Source organism: Peromyscus leucopus, chromosome 3, assembly GCF_004664715.2.
Source record: "Peromyscus leucopus breed LL Stock chromosome 3, UCI_PerLeu_2.1, whole genome shotgun sequence".
Classification (NCBI taxonomy): Eukaryota; Metazoa; Chordata; class Mammalia; order Rodentia; family Cricetidae; genus Peromyscus; species Peromyscus leucopus.
The window spans coordinates 122,322,871-122,340,389 of record NC_051065.1 but is presented as its reverse complement, the minus strand read 5'-3'; the positions used below and the strand labels follow the sequence as shown (position 1 = coordinate 122,340,389).

At 37.6% G+C, this 17,519-nt stretch overlaps 1 protein-coding gene across 8 annotated transcripts in view; it reads right to left on the bottom strand.

Annotated features, from left to right (window-relative positions):
• The window catches only part of Cntn4 (contactin 4), a 1,006,259-nt gene that overhangs the window by 246,309 nt on the left and 742,431 nt on the right, over positions 1-17,519 (bottom strand). For all 8 annotated transcript variants that reach the window (XM_028886659.2, XM_028886661.2, XM_037204356.1 and 5 more), the window contains one exon: positions 15,821-15,916. In XM_028886659.2, coding sequence (XP_028742492.2) covers positions 15,821-15,916 — 96 coding nt within the window. The remainder of the gene's footprint in view (positions 1-15,820; positions 15,917-17,519) is intronic.

The window sequence follows — 17,519 nt, the reverse complement described above, 5'->3', positions numbered from 1 at the left end:
TGTGTGTGTGTGTGTGTTTGTGTGTCTGCATGATTCAACACAGAAAGCCCAGCTGTCTGAGAATTGCTGAGTGCTGATTCAATGTAACTCACTGAGCACTCGCCGCAGAGATTTTGAACAGCTTCAGGCAGAAGTAAGGTGGAATACTGCCAATCCAGGAATTTTTAGTGTTACCCGTCTCTCAAGGCAAGGCAGCAAGTACAGCTACGTTAACCTGGGTATACAGAGAGAATGATTTTTGAAAGAAAAAAAAAGGGCAAAAGTCTAGTATCAGACTTATACTGTAAGTGCTTTATGCACTCAATCAGCACTCTGGCCCCTATGTTTAGATTTTAATATATAATTTTGATTTTATGCTTTTAATATGAGATACGGTTAGAATTTTGACAATTTTTGGTGGGAAGAGGATGCTTGTTTTGAGATATTTGTACTTCTGAAATCCCCCCTCTCTATATGTACACTATTGTACACCCTGACCAGAGCCTCCCTCCCTGCTCTCTTCCCGCTCCCTACTCCCACCTCCCATCCACCCTGTTCCTCAGAATTGCTTGGGAATATCACATTTACTTAATATTTCAGGGATTTTTTTTTCTGTCTATAAGATGGATTCTAAGTGTTTGTAAAGTATGTAAAATATTGCCTGACATGTCTACAGTGTGTTCCTAACATTCACATGTGACATCATTGCTTCGTTTGCTGTCTTTTTCAAGTTCGGATGCCAGGATTAATCTAGTTTCATATGATAAGCCTCTGACTTGTCTGTTTCATCTTGTCTTTGCTCTGACACAAATTATTTGGCAGAGGAATTACTGCAAAATTTGAAAGATCTCCCTTATAAAAATCTATTTCCTAGAACGCTTGGAAAAAGTAAATCCTTGACAACTTTCAGTTCCTTCATGATAATTGGTCTAGTCGAGTTTTCCTGGTTTGGTCTCAGTAGATTGTTCACTTATCCAGAGGTTCAAATGGTCACTGGATTCTCCATAGTTTTCTCTTTAGAGTTTAAGTCTTTTATACAAAATTGCTTGTTCTTTTTCATCCTGATGTTGTGAATTTGTATGTCTCTTATGTTCTGAATTTTATTTCAGGAGAATTGCCTTAGATATATTTTTCCTATCTCTCTCCAAGATTCTCTGGAACATCTCATGGGCACTGTTTGTAAATTTGATAGATTTGTCTCTTATCTTCTTTTATTTCATGTCTCTTGGGTTTGTGAATTTTTTTAGAACTTTATTAGGCACATACTTGTTTTTGATTTATTGAGACTCTAGCTGGGGAGCACAGCTACTTGTATACTCTTGACCAAAGACTGGTCTTTCTCTATTCAGGGAAAGCCATCCTCTTTGTCAAGCAGCCTCAGGAAGAACCAAAGGGATGCAAATGGGGCTCCTAGGGGTGAAGTGGTGCGCCTGACAACCCAGTCAGATCAGTGTCAGCTGAATCAGCACTGACAATCACTGGGATGGCATATGTTGCAAGCATATCACTTTCTCATCCTTCTAGCAGTTCTTGGCAATGAATTTTAGGAGACCGAGTCACCTCAGGATAAACATCTCATATATTCTGCACGTATAGGTACATCTGTTCTCATTTATGTCATGTTGGAAACATTTTTTTTCTTTGACATCTTAGATAATAAAAGTATGAGTTGAAATTTGCACAGGTTGATTTCTTTGTAATTTATTGTGCTGTTCTACGAAACTCATCTATAATTAGTTGTTTATTTAATTACATTATGGAAAAACTAAACCTTATCAAATATGATTTTAATTTTGTTCATTTTTATTTTAATATGGAACCAGTTTCTGTAAGAATTACAGAGGCAGTAGAAAAAGAAGTGTGTAAACAGGGCTGGGGCTCTACTCAGTTGTTGCCTAGAGTAAGTAGCATCCCAGCTTCAATCTCTAGTGTCACACAACTACAAAAACATTAAATAAGTCTACATGCATTATACTAAAAGGGCAATCTTATCACAATATTAAAATTTATCTTTTCACTTTTATTTACTTGATCAACCAAGTTAAATAACAAGTATGGTCTAGAAATACCTCTTTGTATATCTAAGTAGTTTTATCTTTGAGACCCTATGCTATAAATAATGAAAATAAAATGTCAACTTGGTGATTAGGGTTTTGGCCTGCAATTACCTTTTCATAATTAAATGTTTTTGTACTTGACAAATACACTTGTAATTTTATCATTTCTTTTTACAATTTGTTGTTAGTAGAATAGGTATTTTATACCTTCATCTTTTGGTTAGAACACATATATACCCAACTCTGAGTTTAGTATGTTTAGTATAGAAATTAAATGCTTAGCTATTTTGCTATAAGGTATATAGTAGTCTGCCTGTACTAATTTTCTGTATAATTTTTCATTTATGCCTTGTTTTGCTCACCATTATTTTCTCTGGTTAGAATACACCTATTAGTCTTTTGCAGTGGTTCTGGCACTTGTACCCACGGCCTTGTGCATGCCAGGTAGGGATTCTAACATGGGACTACGTCTCTAGTTTATTACTTAACTGGATTTTACTGTTTTGTAAAGTTGAAAGATATATCTGTTTATATTTTTCCATAATCCTGGATCTTTTTTCCTATTTATTAAAACAAACATTAATAGTGTTTCACTCTCTCTGAAAGAAGAAAACACAATTCTACTACTCAAAGTGGGTACAAACTGCAATGGAATGTTAAGTAGGCCAAGGCATTAAATAACAGGGTATCATGTATTATGCTGAGTGTATGCCTTTATCAATTACTTTGATTACATATAAATTGGAACTTTATTCCCCAATTTCCATATTTATGAAGTTTCTGATCATTATACTTTCATACTGAATTCTGTATCAAAAACTTATCTAGTAAGTCATGCTTATCACTAATTCAATTTTCTGTAATGTTCATTTGACTTTTTACTGACTCTGCATTGCAGACTTTAATTCTTTTTAATCTTTGCCAGCTCTTTTTAAGCCTCACTCTGTATTACAGTCAACTCTCTACATTAGTGCCCTCATTGCATAGAATTCTTGCTGTTGTTTTTGTGCTTGGTTGAAAATATAACAGGGATGGATCTTTCAGTCATCTTGTGTTTTCTGGTAGCACCCTTTTCATGCAGTTCTTGGCTTTGTTGAGTATCTTTAGTCAATGTCTCGTATTTCCTTTTTTTTTTTTTTTTTTTTTTTAACCATAGTGAATTTCCCAAAGTCACCTTGAATTTTTAAAAATTTAACTCTTTATAAATACATGTTATAGTTCTATCTACGTCTTTAGTTCTTCAACCATCAAAGGACATGCCCCTTTGTTTCTCCGAAGTGACTACACTGAGTTGCCAGACTCCCTTTGTTAGATCCTAAGTTTGAAGTAGTTTGTCAGCTGTTTTCTGTTTCTGAATTACTATTATCTGGCTATGAGTGATTTGGTAAGATTATAAGAAGCCATAGTAGGATTTTTCTATTGCTCCATAGCTTCCTTTCAGAGCAAACCACAACACATACCCTTGAGTCCCATACTAATATCCTACGGCAGCTTTTAAAAATGATTTGTTATTTGTAACTGTGTATGTGTATGTGTGTGTGGTGATATCTTATTTGTATGTTAATAAATCAAGTTGCCTGGAGATCAGAGGTCAAATCGAGCCATAAGCAGAGTCAGGCAGTGGTAGCACATGACCTTAATCTGATCACATGGCAGGCAGAGTCTCTGTGTGGTCAAGGACACAGCCAAACATGGTGACACAAACCTTTAATTCCCAGTACTAACCATAGAGACCTGGAGGTCTGTATAGACAGGCAATGATGAGGAAGTTATGTGGTTGGGTTTAGAACTAATGAGAAGGCAGAACAGAAAGACAATAAAAAGACAAGTCAGACAGGAAGAAGCTCTCTCTGGGGAAGTGACAGCGGCGAGGTGGTAAGATAAATAGTTGTGACTCTCTGATCTCTTTGGCTATTTACCTCTGTGTTTGGCTCTGTGTTTCTTACTTACTAAGACTCTTTAGAATTTCTATGTGTGTGTGTGTGTGTGTGTGTGTGTGTGTGTGTGTGTGTGTGTGTGTGTGTGTGTGAGTTCAGGTGCCTGTGGAGGCTAGAAGAACACATCGAACTCCTTGGAATTGGTGCTATAGGTGGGTGGGTGTTGCTTGACCTGGGTGCTCGGCACAAACATGGTTTCTTTGCAAGAGCAACACATGCTCTTCTTCATGGAGCCATCTTTACAGTCCTCAATGTCAACCTCTTTGTGACAACCTACATCCATAAGCCTTACACACTGTTTTTCCATTTACCCTTTTCCCTTCTATTTTTAGATGTAAACTTTATAAATCTTCTTACAGGAAGCACTGTCACTCCAGTATACATTGTATTTCTTATTTCATAACAGTCACTGAACCTGTTCCCTACTTCTTCCCTCTGACACCCAAGAGCAAATATCTCAATATGAGTATTTGATCAACTTCATATATAACAAAGCATGAGGAGCCATTCTATGTTGTTTAGTTTTGTATGTGCTGTGTCTTCTATTTGTTTGGTATCTGATGGGTTCTGCCAAAGTCTCATATTTTAACTCAGTAAGGTACTCTAACCTCTTCATCTTTGAACTCCTAATTTATATTCTCTGTCACATCCCATTGGACCTGAAATAAGTTAAAGCTTTACATTTGAAAGAAATTTTAGCTACATGTCTTATACCTACGAAAGGACTTAAAGGTGTCATATCTCCCTTCATTTGCAATAAGAAGAAATATGACACTTAAATGACCTACTTTTTTTTGGAATTCTTTATATTTTAAAAATTAACCACTCTTCAGTGTAAAGTATTGCACACTGAGCTTCAAGTGCTTACAGCTGAAGTATGATGGTATTTCCTAGGATTTCCCTGGAGGGTGAGTTGGCTTGAAGGAATTAAAAAGCATGTGCATTCCTAATTGCTTCAGAAGGTGCAGATTCATTTGGATATTTTCTTTATTTAAAGCAATATTTTATGTGTATGGTTCTTTTACCTCCTTGCATGTAGGTATGTATAACATGTGCATGTCTGGTGCCTATGGAGGGCATAAAACTGAAGTTATGCATAGTAACAAACTACCATGTGGGTGCTGGAAACTGAACCTAGATCCTGTACAAGAGCATCAGGTGCTCTCAGTGTGGAACCAGCTCTCCAACCTCTTACAAATATTGTTAAAATACTCATCTATAGCCCTACCAACAGAATATGCTTGATCGCATCTAAAACACTACATTATCAACTATAACTACCTCTCCAGCTGTGCCTGCCATATGGATTTATGAATTCCTGTGGAGTATTATTATGACATATTCCCTTTTCCAGGGGTTCATTTTGACAGTGAAGATTGTGATAATGTGTTAACCTGCAACTAACTAATGTGAGAAAAATGGGGTATGTTTCAGTGAGAAAAGGGATGAGTTTTCTTAGCTCAGTGTGAAATGGAAACGTGTTGTTTTGTGAAGAGTCAGTATTTATCTAAGATGTCATGGTTACTCTCCAAATCAGGCTCTGAATTAAAGACCTGGCATAGTTAATAATGCCAGGAGAACTGGTCCCTTTATAACCACTACACTTTATTGGAATCTTCTACTCATTCTACATATAGATATACGTCAAAATCCCAAACCAAAAGGTTAACTCAAATGAGCTAAGTTTGCAGCTAGCTCTGTTGGCATGCCCATAGGTCCTAACTCAGAAGACCAAAGTATGAAGACTGCTAATTCAAGGCGAGCCAGCGATACATATTGAGACACTGTATCAAAACCATTCTCTAACATTATGTTTGTCCTTGATATATAGGCAGTTAATTAAATGTTTTAGAAACAAGTATTCAGGCACTATATAGAATCATAAGGCCTCATACTACCTTTCACATTTGTTGTCAATCTATTTTTTATGTATGAATATTAAAATCAGTTGCTCAAATGGATAGTGTTTTAGTCTTTAAGTTTGTCTACAATAATAATTTTCTTCCTAGACACCTGAAAACTAACACAAGGAAGTTTTAAAACATCCCAAAATGAAACATATAATGATATTTACATGTGAAAATGTCACATTGAAATCTATTTCTTTGTGTGTTGGCCAAAATTTAAAAATGAAGAAAATTGGTTAACTTCTTACTTGTGTCTAAGATTCACAAGCTTACAACTTTTAACTGTGGAAAACACTTAGTCTTTGGGTACTTTCCCAGAGACTATTTCTAAACTTCTATAACTCTGCCGACAATTGCTCACTGTCCTGTGTAATTCATTGTAACATCATGATACAACGACCTGACAATGCTGAAAATGTAACCAAAGAACTGCTCATTTCTTTTGTTCTTTCTTTCTGTATTTTTTTTCCAGCTGAGAGTCACAGGTCTATTTCCAGCAAGCATTAAAATAAGAATGGTTCCCACAGATCCTGCAGTGAATGCACACTGGTTATTTAGAGATGCTCAGTCAGGTTCGTGTTGTTGAAAGATCAGTGTTGATCACTTGGTCTGTTCTTGCTGCCTCATCCCTGGTAGTGCTCTACTGGAAACACAGTATGTTTTCACATCTCCAGATTCTTCATGTCCCAACTAGCACCTGTGCTTCAAAACAATTATTATCTTTCGCTGCTTTCTAGGGTGAGAAGCTCCACATAGGAAACCTTGGCGTTAAGTAGGGCTTCATGAAATGATCAGCAAGTGTCAAGCTATAGAACATAGAAATAAACTCATATACCTTAATCGATAGTTATTGAATCAATATAGTTTTGTTCAATAGTCTGAGAGGGTAGTTTCCTTTAAAAATTGCAAAAATACATTTAAAAAACTTTTTTCTACCTTTTTGCTCCTTCTTTGTTTTGTGTAAATTATTTCATTTCTTCCATTGGAAAGAAACAAGGGTTCTATTTAATGAAATATTGCCTCAATTATCCACTTTCTGTTCTTGACAATTACTATGTACTTTACTTATAGGCATGTTTAAGATGTTTTATGGATATAGATTTAAGCTAAATCTATAAGGAATGTCTCTATTTTCTTTTTAGACATAACCCTACACACATACACATCCACACACACACACACATACACAAACAAACAAAAAACAACAACAACAACAAAAAACACCTCAAAGGGATTATTTCCAGTTGGATTTTTAGAACTACAAGCCCATTGATCAATTAGAAAAGGACCTTACACATTAATACTAAAGGAAAATGGTAATTTATAAAGTAAAATTTTAACTCCAAGGTTGAAGAACATTGAATGAGACAAAGAAGATTGTGGACCCTTCCTATATTCTGGCCTACACATACATTTAACTTTGATTCCATTATGACCAGAAAAAGAACATAATTCAATACTTTGTGTGGTTTCCTTACATCTTTCACAACATCAACTAATTGTTAGCAATCATAATCATTTAAAAATCTTCTCACATTTTGCTCAATTTCAAATGACATAAAATAAATGGAAGACAATATTCTTCAGTCTATTTAAAAATAATTCAACATTATTCAAAATATTTTAAATTATTTAAAATATCTCTGAAGCTGGGGATATAACTCAGTGGCAGAACAGGTTGCCTAGCATGTGAAAAGAGTTAGGTGTAATTTCTAGTAACACACACACACACACACACACACACACACACACACACACACACATGCACCCTTGGCTCCTCTTATGTCCACATGCCTGTTTTTTCCCCTAAGGAAATGAAACAGAATCTAGACACAGTGAATAGAGAATACAAACATAACAGAGTACACTGACCTTAACCCTCCTGACAACCATGGCAGTTTAACTCAACTGTCATTTTGAGTCTGAGAGAGCAACTTTCAAATCTAAAAGAAATGGCTAAGTCAGCATTTTAATAAAGCCACAACAGTGCAAACCACTTTGTTAATAATAGATGTAAACCCTAGATGAATCACTCAGGAGACTTAGCTGAAAAGTATATGCCTGCTTATGAGCTGTTTCATGAGGGTAAGTCAAGAATCATATATATTTTTAAAAGTAGTTTATTGATTTCATGCTTAAGCAAATGAAAATGACAAAGTTAATAAAATTGTGTTTCTAAGTTTTAGTTGGGTGAATTAATACCATGTTTTTTTGTATCTCTCTACTCTATTAATATTTGAGTTTATAGGTCAAATGTGAATTCCATTCTGCTGCCTTAATATTGTATGATGAATGAGAGCCCTGCTTCAAGTCAAGTTATGGGAAAAAGAGCCTGTAAGTTGACTTAGAGAAAGGAGAGGAAATAAGGTGGAAGTGGAAGGATTGCTTTCTGAGAAATATTGTCAGTTGTTCAAACCACAGGGCATCAAATCCAAGATTCAGTTAGGCTTATGTTAATGTGTGGTATGATTCAATAAATGAGGACCAATAAATAGGTATCTTAGGTATCAATAATACTGCAGTCAAAAGACAGGGTATTATGGTTCAAGTTTTAGACTGGAACTAAATTGGGATCTGGATAGGGAGATGGAGCAACAGCTGCCAGATCTTGTTGCCCAAGCATGATGATCTTTTTCAGGATCTCAGCATCTACATAAAAAGCTGGGCATGGCCATTCTTGTATAACCCAGACACTATAGGTGGCAAACACAGGAGGGTCATTTTGGCTTGCACGCCACCAGCCTAGCTTCACTCAGTGAGAGGCCCTGTCTCAAAGGAATAAGGAAAAAGTGATGAAACAGGATACCCATGTCTTTCCATGACCTCCACACAGGCACATAAGTGAGACAAACACACACACACACACACACACACACACACACACATCAATATGAGATAAAGTACAATAGTACATCATTGGGTAAGACATGAAGACAAGAGGTAATCTGAAAATAGTAAAACAAAATGTGTTGATAATTGAAGCAAATAAAGCTGTACTTGATAATCTAAAGTTATAAAGAATTGCCAGGTAATAGGATCAGGCATGGGGAAGGCAGTGGGAATGAGGTATAAAGTGGAGAGTCAGGCAGCTTGACTACAATGTAGATGTCTTTGTGATTATTCTGGGTTCAGAGGATATTACATTTTAGCACAGTAAGATTACTCCTGGCTCAGAAACATGTCAGCCTAGCTTGAACTGAGCACATAACTGGATGAATCTAATCCTGGGGATGGTGTATTAGTGCTGAAAGCTGAGTAGGTATGAGAGGATAGTACCAGCAGCTAAAATAAGGAAATACAGCTCAGAGAAATTATATAATCAGCCTAAGACCACAGTAGGGCAATAGGAAAGAGCTAGGGCTACAACATGGGTGTCCTACTTTTCCATCTTTATTCTGTCCTTTAGTGATTACAGAGCAGTCCAGTTGAAATAGCTACAGTGTGGGAAGGCATGCTGATTCTTTTAGAACTCTCAGTATAATCCATGTGGATATGCCCAGATCAAGGAGAACTGACAGAATCCTGGAGAGGCTTACACCAGAAAGGTTTTCCTGGGTCACATGTTACTTTTGTAATATACAGACATCAGTTTTCTAGCCTGGCTGTGTATTATATCACATATGGGACTTTAAAAATTACTCAGGATGCCAGAGAGGATCTGTGTCTCCAAGAAATTTGGATTTAAATGACCTGGGGTAGGGCCCAGTGATTCCTAGCATGGACAGAACAACACATATTTCCATTTTACCCTCTGTAAAAAGGCGATGTGTCCTAGTCTACCATAGGGCATTGACCACTGTGTGCCCCCACCTAATTTCATTGTTTTATTCTCCTTATTCATAAAATGCATGTGCTTACTTCTTCTAGATTGAGCATCAAGAGAATATAAAAGCAGTATAAACACCATGAAGAATTCCACAGATGGTCTCTTGAAAGGTCCATGTGTCTGATGTCTGGGAATGGGATCTAAGTTTTTTAGAGGTATGCTCTGAAAAGATGCAACCAAGAAAATTCTAGCTAGTGTCTTTAAGTGGAAAGCAACTCTAGTGCCACAATTTTGTTTCTTTTTTATACTCTAAGGAGCCAGATTTTTATTGACAGTAGCTCAGTGAAAGATGGCCAGTCATAAAACACTACTGAAGATGAATGAATACCTTGGAAATGATAGTCTTAGGTATTAATTTTCCTTGTCTACAGCCAAAGGAATGCCTGAAGGCAAAGACAAAATCTAAGGTGATTATATATATACTTTATTTTAAAATCTTAAAAAAATTATGTGTGGCATAAGCATGTGTGTTTTTCCATGGATGCCCATCCAGAAGGAGACCACAGGTTGACTTCAAATGGCTTTTTCCATCACTTTCCACCTTATGTTTCAGTCATTGTCTCTTACTGAACCTGAAACTCTCCATTTGGCTAAACTGGCTGGCCAGTGAGCCCCCAGGATCCACCTGTCTCTGCCCCTCAATGTTGAAGTTATGGACACATACCACTGTACCCTACTTTTATGTGGGTGCTGGGGATTGAAGTTTAGGGCCTCAGGATTACACAGGAATCACTTTGCCCACTGAGCCACCTGTCTAGCCCTACATATATTTTTCATAGGGGAATGTCAGCAATTCAGCTTGGATGATGTGGAATCAAAGGATTCCATCCCAGCAAGGCTGGCTGGCCCTACAATGGTTTTGGAGAACAAGATCAAAGTGACTGGATCTCGAATCTAGTCCTGCCTCAGAGCCAACTAGTTTTGGACAATGATATACTGGAGGACTCAACCCCAGTTCTATGGCATCAGACTATCCTTGAGAAATGGTTGGACACTATGGGCCATAAGAGATTTCCTAGATGAGTCTAAAGCTACCTGTCTATGCTTGGCCAGAGAGGTAAGGTGTGTGTGGGAACCAGAAAAGTAGCTCTGGGTTTCTCAAACTTCAGTGTGCATGTGAACAGTGGGAAACCTTATTAAGAGCAAGATTTGGTTCAACTGGCCCTGCGTGGGATTTGAGACTTTGCCCTTATTATAAATTCCCAGGTGAGATCGCTGCTGCTGCTTTTGAGTAGCAAGGACCTTGGTCTCAAAAAAAAAAGAGACTCATATCTCCCTCAACAAATAGTTGATGGATTTCAATGATGAATAACCTGGGGACTTAATTACATCAGAAGGAAACATCACAAAACACCTCATTTTAATCCAATTTAACAAGAGCTTGGCTAAAGGTCATGAATACCTGGTGCCAAACGACACAGGGGGTGGCAGAATTAAAGGGAACATTCCAGAATCCAGAGATGTCTGTTTCTAATACAAAAGAGCACCTAAGGACAAGCAGAATCCATCAGACTTATTTCTTTTCTTTTCTGTCTCTGTGTCCCCATTTAATGGTAAAAATCTATGTAATGACTTACATATGAACATATATATATATAAAGTTAGACACACACACACATATATATACATTGAGATGACAGTAATACTACCACACTGACTTACAGAACAGTAAAAGTATATGCTTCTCAAGACAGATTATCTGCAGCTCATTTCTGTGTTACCTTCTGAAGGTCTAGCAATGCACACTTTTTGAAACAGGGTGAGCAGTATCCCTTACAGTGGATTTCATGGCATTATTGAGTATCCCACTGGTACAGTAAGAGGCTGAGTCATTTCCTTCACCCTGCGTGATATGCTACAATCGAAACTAGGATGCCATATGCTGAGTCTAAAATGCTCAGTAGGTCCAGTAACTTTTGGTGATTCTGCCAGCTTTTAGGTAGTATCCAGGCTGCAAAAAAGCATGAGAAAATTGTAACTTCAGTCTGCATTGGAGGTTTCTGAATAGAGGGGAGATTTCATCAGCTAATCATTAACTCTACTGGACAAAACAGAGAGATGTCTGACATGCTCTCTTACAACCTTCAAGATCCTCTTTGTTGTTTTCTTGAAAATTTCTAGCCTGCGTCTGTCTTGCTCACAGCGTTACTATGTGCATGGCTTCTAATAGAGCCCATAATGAGAATATTTATTTCCTTGTCTTTTACCATCAAGACTGTCAAGAATGTCAGAACAGCTCAAGGAGGTAGATTTCAGAGATGCTGACTGCTGCCAATGGAGACAGGCACATTTCAGAAGTCTATGGCAATTTTTAATAACATTCTCTGTGGGAAGAGGGGAGGAGTTAGGCACCTCCTCATCAGGCAAAACAGCCTCCTCACTTCCCCATATTGTGTCTTCCTTAGTGCTATCAGTGCAGCAGGGAAGAGAGGTACTTTAACATACACCTCTAAGATAAATTGTCAGAGTCAATGTTGTGTTACAGAAGCTTAATGCTGTGAAGATGTTCATAGAGGAAATTAGCAAAACCCCAATCTTTATTTTAATCAGCTTTCATATTCAGAAAGAGCTAACCTGAACAAATTTCACTCAAATCAAAACACATTTCTATGGTTAACTGGTTTCCCTTATGAAGGACAGACCTTCGATAATGCAAACACACTTAATAAAGACATTCATTAGCATTTATTGAGTTGCAATTATGGAATAATGTGACTAAAAGGGACCTGAGAGATTTGTTGTAATTTCTTCTCTTATAAGATAGGAAGAATGAGGCCTAGAAATATCAAAATATTTGTACAACTTAAAATAATGATTTTTAATTAGAACCAGGAGCAGCCCTCATATCTGTGAGTGTAGTGCTTCTGATAGTCATTTGTAAGGAAATGAATTAGTAAGAAATGTGGTGATATACTGTGTACCCTAATAAACTTATTTGGGGATCAGAGGACAGAGCCAGCCACTAGATTAGACATAGAGGCTGACAGTGGTGGCACACACCCTTAATCCTATTACTTGGGAGGCAGAGATCCATACCTCTGTGAGTTCAAGGCCATACTAGGAACACAGTCAGGCAGTGGTGGCACACACCTTTAACCCCAGAACTTGAGATCTCATACCTTTGCTTGGAAAGCACACATGCCTTTAATCTCAAGAAGTGATGGCTGGGTGGAGAACGGTATATAAGGTGTGAGGAGACAGGAACTAAAGAGCAGTTCAACTGAGACCATCAGGGGTGAGGACTCAGAGACTTTCAGTATGATGATTCTTCGGCTGAGGAGTTGGCAAGGTGAGGTTGGCTGTGGCTTGTTCTGCTTCTCTTATTTTTCAGCTTTCACCCCAATATTTGGCTCCAGATTTTTTTTTATTAATAAGACCATTTAGCAATTTGTATTACAAAGGAATACATCCCTTTCCAAAAACACATACCCCAGAAACCCTAACAATCCCGTGTCCCAGGCAGACTTCACTGGTTGCTTTCCTTTCCTACTGCTTCATAAGCAGTGTGTCGTGCTGGGAGTGCAAGCTTTAGAGCTATCTTACTAATTGTTTTTAGTTCTGCTGGAAATGTTAAGTGTGACATTAGATTAAAAAGGAAGTTACAGAGGTAAGGACATGGCTCAGTCAGTAAACTGCTCTTCAAACAAGCTAGAAAATCTGAGTGTGAGCTCCAGAACCACATAAAAAAACTCTGTGATGGTGTATAACCTCATCTCACTGCTGGGGAGGCAAAGACATGTGGATGTCTGTGGCTTATTGGCCAGTGAACTCAGCCTGCCTGAAAAAACAAAACAAAACAATCCAAACACATAAAAGTGGGTAGCTCCTGAGGAATGCCATCCAAGGTTAACTATGGCCTTACACACCACACACACATACATACACACACACACACACACACACACACACACACAGACACACACAGCCTATCTCATACATACAAAATTTTAAATACAAAACAAAAACAGTAGTTTCAAACAGCAAGTTTAAATGTTTGCTCTTTCAGTCTTGAATTCCAAACTGAAAATTTATGTGATCATGATGGTAGATACCAACCTAAATCAGATCTCTTTACTGAGAGTACAGTGCTGTGGAATAGTTTTTTTTATACACTATGAAGATGTGTTGCTCTCATTGGTTTAATAAAGAGCTAATGGGCAATAGCTAGTCAGGAAGAGGTTAGGCAGGACTTGCGGACAAGGAAAAAGAAAGCATGGGAATGAAAAAGGGTGAAGTCATTAGGAGACTTGGTGAGAAGCAAGATGAACTTGCTGTGCTGAAAAAAGATACTGCCATGTGTTAGAATGTAGATAAGAAATATGGGTTAATTTAAGATGTAAGAGCTAGTTAGTAACAAGCCTAAGCTATCAGCCAAGTATTTATAATTAATAATAAGTCTCCATGTTGTTTATTGGGTAGCCAGCAGTCCTGATAAAAATCCCTGCCAACAATAGAGATTATTAATCTTTGAGAAAAATAATTTATTTACTTTAGTTTTACATGTATGAGTGTTTTGTCTACATGTATGTATGTGCATCACACATATGTCTGGTTCCTGAGGAAGCCAGAAGAGGGTTCAAATAATCTAGAACTGGAATTACATAGGACTATAAGCCACGATATGGGTGCTAGGAATCGAACACATGTTCTCCGTAAGAGCATCTTAACTGCTTAGCTAACTCTCCAGCCTCTGATCTTTTTTTTTTTTTGAAGACAATGTTCAGAGTTTATTACATTTTTTTATTGTTTTTTTTCCTTTTATTTTATTTTACAATACCATTCAGTTCTACATATCAGCCACTCCTGCTCCCCTCCCCTTCCCCCCAGCCTATCCCCCATTCCCACCTCCTCCAGGGCAAAGCCTCCCCCAAGGACTGAGATCAACCTAGTAGACTCAGTCCAGGCAGGTCCAGTCCCCTTCTCCCAGACTGAGCCAAACGTCCCTGCATAAGCCCCAGGTTTCAAATAGCCAACTCATGCAATGAGCACAGGAGCCGGTACCACTGCCTAGATGCCTCCCAAACAGATCAAGCCAGCCCCTGATCTTATCAAGTTTGTTGCTGGAAACTTTTGTTAAGGGGCTGGATAGAAAGCTCAGCTGTTAAGAACACTGGCTGCTCTTGCAGGGTACCCAGGTTTGATTCCCAGAACCCATACAGCAGCTCAAAACAATTTGTAATTCCAGTTCTGGGGATCCAATGCCCTCTTTTGATCTCAGGCACTAGATCCATTTATGGTATGCATACATATGCTCAAGCAAAATAAACACATACCTAAAATTAACACAAAAATCCCTTGTGAAATTCTAATATACATTATACTTAACCCTGAATGTGCTGTAACTATTGCTTGGTATTTCTCAGTATTCTCCTTTATGAGGTGAGTGTTTAAAACACTTGATTTTTTAGTGTCCTTTGCCCCTTGGTATGATTAAACAAAATAGTATGTGAACTGTTTCCCCTTAGTTTTATTAGCTGTTTCAGCAAATTATTAAACCCGACTTAGTAGTAGCTGGTCAGAAGCACTGGAGATGAGGAAGTTAGTTGCTCCTGGCCCTGGAGGTAGAGTAGCCATTTAGATATGAGCCTTTTCTCTGTGGGGTTGATGCTAACTCTAGGCAGTGGCATCAGGATGGAACTGAATCAGTGCATAGCCAGCTGGTATCCAGAGTGCTAGAGAATTGGTTGTTGGTGTAGAAAATCAAAACATTCATACTTCATGTCTGGAGCATAATGGAGACAGTTTATAGATCCTTTCCCAGACCCAGAATGGGATAAAATAACTAAGCATTATCTTTTCCTTTTAACCCTGTAGAGATGGAACAGATACTGATAATTTATCTACATTGTCTGACCAAGCAAGAGGAATCTGACTTTCACTGACTTGGGCATCTATTTCTTTGTGCCAGGCACAGTGGGATGGGACATTTGTACAATCTGATATTTTCCTATCCTAATTATGGGAGGCATTCACAACATCTCTGACTGTACATAGAAGGACTATGGGAATCTCTATAAATGACACTGTTCCCTCAGCTGGTGTCAAGAGGGAAAACATCTTGCAAGAAAAATATCAGCCAGTGAAGTGTGCACACATGGACATGTTTCTAGGTACCTCCAGAATGGGGTGGCGGGCCGCACAGGAGTACCATTCCTTGACCTCGACGGACCGACACTGTGCTTCTTGTTCTTGTCTTAAAGTTTTCAAGATCTGTTGGGAGAAATGAAGGAAAACACATTTAAGTTTTATGGCCCTAAAATATCAAGGGAGACAGCCCCTCTTTCCAATAAGGTAGTTGTGCTGAGAAATGTCCCGGATTGCATCTACAACAGGGAAATTCCGTTTAGCTGATACTGCAATCTTTTAGCAATATTGTTCCTTACTCCTGGATTCCATTTGCTAGATTGTCCAATAAAGCAGGCACTTCCCATGTGTATCTATTGAGACTTGGAATAACCAAAATTAAATGTGCAATTTAGTTCCTCTGATAACACTAGTCAGTTTTTGAGTACTCAATAACTACATATAACACTGCAAAACACACATAAGGAACACTTCTATCATTCTGGAAAGTTCTACTAGGCATTAACAACTTAGGTGAAGAAACTGAAGTTTGTATGACCCCCTGTAGTTAAGCGTCATTGTTATATGATACAAACTCTTATTTCTGATACAATACTCATTTCACAAACCTATTTTATGCAATTATACTTCTCTCTATATATTTATATATATTGGTAACACACACACACACACACACACACACAGATTCCCTAACTCCTCACTCTGATTTTTAGAGCTATAGTCCCCAGATTCAGTACAAGCTGGTCCTGAACTTCAAACACTCTATTCTTAAGTGACATACTTCCAGCTGTTGGGATTGCCAGACTCAATTCTTCTGTGCATACATTATATGTATATGTGTATGTGTATATGTATATATAAGTACAGTATAAAAAGACATATTTTCAAACAGATTATTTTGAGTTCATATCTCTTTGTAAATATTGATAAGGGGCTGATTATCATTCTTTTGGGGAAAAACTTCTACTTCTACAAGGAGGAGAGACAAGACATTTATAGCCCAAAGGTCACAACTGGAAGAAACAACTAGTTGCAAGTAAATAGTGAGTGATATAAAATACATATAATAAAGTGGCAGATGTTATTCAACAGAGTATTTTAACCTCTTACCTACCCAGTATAAATTCTCCTAATAATGATTATAGAAAGATTCATTTCTTCATTTTATTCCTTCTGTCTGAATCATTGGATCTAAAACCCCATTTTGAATTTCAGATTTTTTTCTGATTCAAGTATGTCATATGGGGTCATAAGTCATGTGGTGGTACCCTTGGCCACTGCTTTGCAATGATTTATAAAATATGAACTACAATTACATAAAAATTATGAGTTTAGTATCATTACTGTCTATACTTACTATGAAACTTGTGAGTGACCAAGCCACATGAGCCTAGATGACCTTTCCACAATTACAAATTGACATGTTTCATACTCAGTTTATTTTCAGGGAAAGTTTAGGATTCATAAAAAGTATGCACAATCATGTCTTCACACAGCTTCTTCTAGGACTGGGAAAAGCTTAAGCCTATATGGGCTTTATAAAATTATTATTATTTTTAGACAATTTCCACTTGGTACCACCAGCATGCAAATACTATGAGAATGGTGTTTCTATCCTATACTGACCCAAGAGATCTGTCAATTGCTCCACTGCAGAACTTAATCATATCAATCCAAGGCCTATTATGGTGAAGGGGGAAAAGGACACACACCCAAAATATGTTTATGA